Raw genomic sequence first — 6,802 nt, forward strand, 5'->3', positions numbered from 1 at the left:
AATCCAAAGTTTTGTGCTGATGGAGAAAAGTAATGTGGTCTGTTAACAACAAAAACCGCCTCTCCCATGTAATGAATAATTATGATGTGATTTTTAAAGAGGAACTGTATCGGTTATAGAATACGATTTGTAGGCTGTTATATCTTTGAAGCTCCACAATATTTCCTTCAAAAATGTTTTTCTATAAATATTGAACCTTTAACAAATGCTTTGCTTCCTCCCATTTGAATATTTAACTATTCAATTTCCATTAAAAAACAATGAATTGGGCTGCCCTGGCAAAAACCTAAAATACAGATATCACACAACTTTAATGAATACAAATCCTAGATTAACACAAGTTAAATATATTTTTGTAATTTGTTTGATTTAACCCTGTAAAACACCACCTGAGGATTATGTGGAGGTGTGTGTTACTGGATGGTAACTCGAGCTTTAAAGCGTTGCTCCAGATCTCTGTTTCATCCTGTCATAATTAATGCAGGAGTTTATGCAAGACCGATCAGGAAGCAGCAATTAAACACAAGTATGCATGACGGGTATGACAGGAGCAACGATTGACGCGTGCCGAAACGCACGCCTTCACACACCCTTATATGTACATAACACCTGAACTGTTTGTGCCTACATTGGACATGCATATAGACATGAACTTTTTTTTTTTCATATAGAGGTATCTTCACTCATATTGTATATATGTCAACTCAACTACTCCAGGTTATGACTACTCCTATTTGTATTCATACAATTATATCATTTGTATTCTTATTATGTCCACTCTTAGGATCTTATCTTATCTTAACTTATCTTTTCACCACTAAGCACTGCATTTTAAAGGCACATTATACAATTTTATCATCCAAAAACCACATGTAGAATGCCTTGGTTGGTGATTGGCTAATGGTTACACAAGCCAAAAAATCGTTATGACATCATAAAGTGGCCAAAATCTGACCAGCTCATTTTCAGACAGGTTTTTATATAAATGGATAAGGACAAAAGGTGAGTGAATCTTTTTCCTGACACTTTCAGAATCTCTTTACACAGACGGGACACATATTTATGTATAAAAGACATGAAAAAGTGGATTTTGCATAATACAGTAGGTGACCTTTAACTGAGGTGTTAAAAAAACTCAGCTGCTAACAGATAATAATGCTATGAAACAAGCTAAGTGAGCTAAATGAAGCCACACTACAAGCCACGTAGGTTTTACTCTTTATTTCAACACCAACAGTCATGTGTAGTTTTGTTAGCGTCACGATGTAGCCACAGAGCATCTGAACACTCTGCTGTAGCTTCAGAGTTGCTGATTTGGAGCCATTTAGCTGAATTTCATGTACGTAGAGGCCCAAACTCTCCCTGAACAAGCTACATAAATTAGCTATGAGCTAGTATTTGGCTAAAGCTAACAGCTAAAGCCACAGAAACAGTATCATCAGTCTCTTCTATGTTATTCATTCATTTACAGTTGGACAAACATGTACGATTCATATCAATGCAGTCAGACAAACATACAGAGGGATTTAACTGAAGGATGATCTTAAAATAATTTATTGTGGTAGCTTTTGTGTTGTTTTCTGTTGCAGTTCCTGGAAAAGTTAATAAGGAAGGACAGCTAACGCAGCAACTTTTTCCAGGATGTAGAAAGTGAACGGAGGCTTAAAATAGTTCTTCTTAATGTCACAGTGTTCAGAGATACAGAGGCTTTGGTCTGACTAAATGGGGTCATTTCTCCCAAAAAGCATCTTAAAATTAAATCTTACAGGTGTTTGTACTCACAGATTGACTTAGATAAAACAAGGTAACATTATTGAGGATCATAATGCCTCATGAAGGAAGTAAAGTATGACAAATTGCTGCTTCTAATTTAAATGTTATGTCGTTTTTGGACTTCTTGGCTTTCCATAGGTTGTTCCATACATTTGTTAAATAGACAGATAAGACTAAACTGTAGCGATCGAATGTACAGTCTCACATTTGTATTCCTGGTGTTTGTTATTTTACAGATTAATTTATGTAAACCGTCCTTTAGGGAAATAACTCCTTGTATTAACATTGTTTGCTCCTTGATTATGGTTAAGTAAGATGCTTTTCAGGGAAACAAGCCACCATCAGAATGTTGGTGTACTCAGCGTGTGAAAGCTGTTGTATAATAAATTAAATCCTCAGTTATCTAATGTTCACCTAAAGCCATGACTTCAGATGTATAATCTTTAACAGAAAGCCAGATTTACAAGTGAAATGTGTGAATTATTTGCATTATGGGTGCATTTTCAGTGTTTTTGGAGCTTGATCCATATTACGAACTAACATTTAGGCTGTCTGCTTGAATTTCATTCATTATTTTTTGTGTTTTGTAAGTCTCTCACCTCTATGGAAGTAAAATACTATATTACTGGACTACATCTTTTAAGAAGCGCACATTTGTTTTTACTCTGAACTTATATCTTTATGAATGTTCTGTGGACTTTTCCCCCCCCCCCTTAATTCCCAACAGTTCAGGACCTTCTTAGTTGGTCCAAATGAGAAAATGTGCACAAAACAATTTTGCCCAATAAAGTGATGTATATGTTTTCAGTCTTTTAGAATTGTGTCTTCCTTGGGTCTATAATTATTCAAACTTGATCAATAAATCAGTCTTTGCTTGCTTGAAATGCTCACAGCTCTAGAAATGCTTAACTTTGTAAGATGATTTTGAATTATTTTAAAGGGACACAAGCCAAAAAGATTTAGAACCACTGCTTTTAACAACAATGAAACAGCCGCTAGAAAAGAAATAAGATAATCCTATCTATGATAGTTGACTCGTTCAGGACAGAGTGTCGCAGATTACTCATGTCTATTGTTAAATAAATATAACTTTTTGTGCTTTAAAGACAGACACTTTTAATACGGTGATCAATATCAATCAATCTACTCTGCTTAGCCAGCTGGACAGGGATCACTGTTTCAACACCAATTCACAAAGTCTGCAGTTTTCATTCCCAAAATTCTGATACAATTTAGCATAGTAGTTAGGTAAGACTTTACCTTGCCATTGATTTTTTGTACATTTCAATGTTGTTTTGAACAGGCTGAGGTGAACTGACATTAATTGTGCTTTTGTTTGATCGAAAGAGCATTTTGGAGTTGACCTACCAGTACTTCTCTGTGCTTTAAGCTACAATTACTTATGACCTTTTAAAGGAAACCTGTACTTACAGAGTGTAACACTCAGTCTCCCCCTTTTAGCGGCTTCAGCAAAAAGTGTCCTGACATAAGCAAGCTGTTATTAACTCTTTGTGAACCTGTGTCGAGTTTACTTTGAAGTAGGCCTACATTTCTCGATGAAGACTACAGATTATCAGTGGTTTATTATAATACTCCTATGGGCTATTTGTCTTACTCTGTTGACTCTCCTCATGGAGGTCAGCTATGGAGCAGCATGGCCGTATTTCCCCTCTCTACTCATGCTGTCCCCACAAGCTTACTGTGCAACTACTTTTAGGAATTATTGCTGTAGAATGATCTGTGTTGAGGTGCATTTTCGGAAACATCTCCCAAAAAAAGTGGTGCAGGAATGAGTCCTAAACCCTGAAATACGTTTTTGCAATATTGCCCACCCTCGTCTTGAAGTAAAAAAATTTTAATGAAGCTTTTACATGTCTTAAGAAAAGTGGCTAAATGAGACTACTAGCCTACATGTCAACATGCCAAACGTTAGCTTAACTTAGTTTATAAATGGCCTAACGTTAGCTTTTTACTTCTGCCGTTTGCATTTACTTCAACTATCAACATGGTGTTAATATGTGGAGATTATCCTGCTGAACAAAACGTGTACATTTCATGAATGTGTGCTTGCCACATATCTTATTTTCTTCAATATTCTATCCAATATCCAATGGAAAATGCCCATTGTTTTTTATTGTAGGAGCCCTTGCGATGCTAACTTCCGGGATAGATTACAAAAACACGTCATTCACTGCACCACTCTATAGCCAACACTGATTCTCTGCCCCTGAGTTTAGTCCAACATGCTTCACAAAGTCTATACCAGTGACTCGCACACAGGGGGGTTGTCAGAGTCCTGGCTGTGCATGGAGCTCAAGCCTGTGTCCGAGTCCTCGTCGTTGGTGTGGCAGGTCTTGGAGAGACCTCTGGCCTGCTCCACCCAGACGCTGCTCTTCTCCTCTGGGGGCTCAGCTTCAATGCTCACTGGCCCCAGCTCTGCCTCACCATCCTCAGTCACCTGCTCTATCTCTATGGTCTCAACTTTAGCCAGTAGGTCCAGAAGTTCACTCTCCCTGGTCTCCCAGAGCGCCAAACTCAGGTCCAAGTCCCCCCTGATGGAGTCCAGGTCTGTCTTCAACCGCAGCCCGATGTACAAGCTGGTGTCCAGCTGCGTTTTAATCCTCTCCTCCTCCAACACAAACTCATTCTCAGACGAACTATCCACATCTGCCTCCACAGCTGGAGAGGCATTCAGGCTCATCTCCTCCGCGAGGCTGTCCGTGTCCTTCGCCGCTTCCGCTCCTATCTCCTCCCGACGCCGCTTCATCCACCGCCTGTTGAGCTCCTCCTGGATCTCCCCGGTGATGCACTCCACCAGCGCCTCCCGCTCCGTCACCTCCTCCTGCAGCCGCACAACCTCCTCGCACCGCAGCGCATACTCCTCGAACTGCGCCACCGCCTCCTCCGTGCATCGCGCGTCCTGCCGCTCCGCTTTGAGTTTACAGTCCGAGGCGGCAGGGTCCTCCGAGGAGGCGTCCACCATGTATGTGTCCTGCACATAGTTCACCCCATGTCTCTTGATGCGCTCGAAGTGCACTTTGGCCTCGTACCGCTCGATCTCCCGGTCCAGCTCCTTGATCCTTTGGACCTGCTGCCGGATGGTGTGGTCCTGGGAGATCACCAGGTGAACCAGCGTCTCCATCTTCTCCACCGAGCCCTTATCTTTGGGGACAGTCTGATCCTTCTTTTTGTTCATCTTGTCCAACTTCCTGAAAGCCTTCCTGACTATGCGCCTCTGCTTGTCCTGGGACAGGTTGGCCGCGGTGGCCGCAGCGGTCCAGCAGGTCTTGGCGGTGCCCTTCAGCCCCCCGCCCGGACCGCCGCTCTCCCGGCTCTGGACCACACGGGCCTCAGCGCTGCGGGGTCCATTATTAGGTAGCGAAGCCTCGTTCTTCACCAGGACAAATCGGACATTCTCCTGCTCTTCCCCCCACGCGCCATACAGCCGGAGGATTTTGGTCTTGTTGGGTAAAATCCTCTCGAAGCCTCTCCATTTCTCCACCACGCAGTAGGACTGCGGGGCTCCGGACAGCATCGCGGCCGCGGCCCCCTGCTGCAGGTTCTGGTCATCCAGCAGGACTCTGACCACATCTGCGCAAGTGGTGCGCTTCGTCAGCCCGGAGACGAGCTTCTCCTCCCGGCAGACCCACACTGAGAGCTTTCCCTCCTCCGGCTCCATCTCCAACTCAAAAAAGTTTAAACAAAGTGTCCAAAAGTCTTAGTGTTTTTGTCAAAAAGTAAAAGAGATAAAAGTAGTCCTTAGAGTTCTCAATACATTTGAATGAATCTATCAAAAGTATGGAAACTGATGAAATCCTCAACGCTCCCGTCAGCTCTCACTTAAATACGCTCAGTCCGAACAGATGACCTTGTTACGGCTAAAAGTCCTGAGTTTTTCTCAGTAAAAAAATAACATTGAAGTTACCATGTCCTGCCGGGACATGGTGGCTCTCTCCCCGGCAGATTGATCTCTGCGCGCGGCTCCGGAGAGGAGAGGAGCGTCCGTGCGTCAGGACCGACTGCTCTGTGTGCGGGACAGAGCAGAGCTGAGCTGAGCCCGGGACACACCCCCTGCCTCTCACCCCCTCCCACTTTCACATAAACACACACACACACACACACACACACACACACACACACACACACACACACACACACACACACACACACGCACACACACACACACACACACACGCACACACACACACACACACACACACTCACACACACACACACACACACACACACACACACACACACACACGCACTGCACACACACAGAGACACACACACTCTTCCAGTGGTGGAAGAATATATTTCACTTAAGTAAAAGTACTTATATCTAGTATTTGAGTGTAATAGAGTACATTTACAATTCAGGCACTTTTACTTTATCTGAGTATTTGCATTGTATTCTACTTCATATTCCTACTTAGCTACTTATTTCAGAAGCCAATATTGTACTTTTTTCTGCAGTACAATTTTCTGACAGCTTCAGGGACTTTATCAATTCAAATTATAAGCAAGAAATATAAATCAGCTCATAAATAACCATTGATATACTGTATATGATAGGTTAAGATAAAGCAGCAGTATATAGTATGGAAAATGAGCTCCATCTGTACCAGCTGTGATCAGTAATGCATCAATAATCAAAATACAGCAATTTAATATGATTCTGAAATGGGCTCTTAACAAGTATACTTTTACTTTTGGTACTTTAAGTATATTTTGATTCCAATACTTTTGTTATTTTACTTCAGTAAGATTTTGATTGCAAGATTTTTAATTGTAACAAGTGTTATACAAAGTAGTATTGCTACTTTTACTTAAGTAAAAGTACTTCTTCCACATTTGGTAAAACCATACTGTAGAAATACTTGTACTAGTCAAAGTCTGGCAAAACGTTACCTATAAGAAAAAAAGTATTGTCATCACAATATACTAGTCCTAATACTAATATACTAGTGCCAAAAGTTAAAATACAAAAGTACTCAGAATAAACATTTTTTGAATAATTATATTAAAA

General features: G+C 41.4%; 1 protein-coding gene across 1 annotated transcript; it reads right to left on the reverse strand.

Moving 5' to 3' along the window:
* Positions 1–1,206: 1,206 nt before the first annotated feature.
* LOC117491817 (ras association domain-containing protein 10-like) lies at positions 1,207–5,783 on the reverse strand. Its single transcript, XM_034141916.1, has one exon. It carries the CDS (start codon positions 5,450–5,452, stop codon positions 4,031–4,033), a length of 1,422 nt encoding a protein of 473 aa, XP_033997807.1. The 5' UTR covers positions 5,453–5,783; the 3' UTR covers positions 1,207–4,030.
* Positions 5,784–6,802: the final 1,019 nt, after the last annotated feature.

This window comes from Trematomus bernacchii, unplaced genomic scaffold (genome assembly GCF_902827165.1).
Source record: "Trematomus bernacchii unplaced genomic scaffold, fTreBer1.1, whole genome shotgun sequence".
Classification (NCBI taxonomy): domain Eukaryota; kingdom Metazoa; phylum Chordata; class Actinopteri; order Perciformes; family Nototheniidae; genus Trematomus; species Trematomus bernacchii.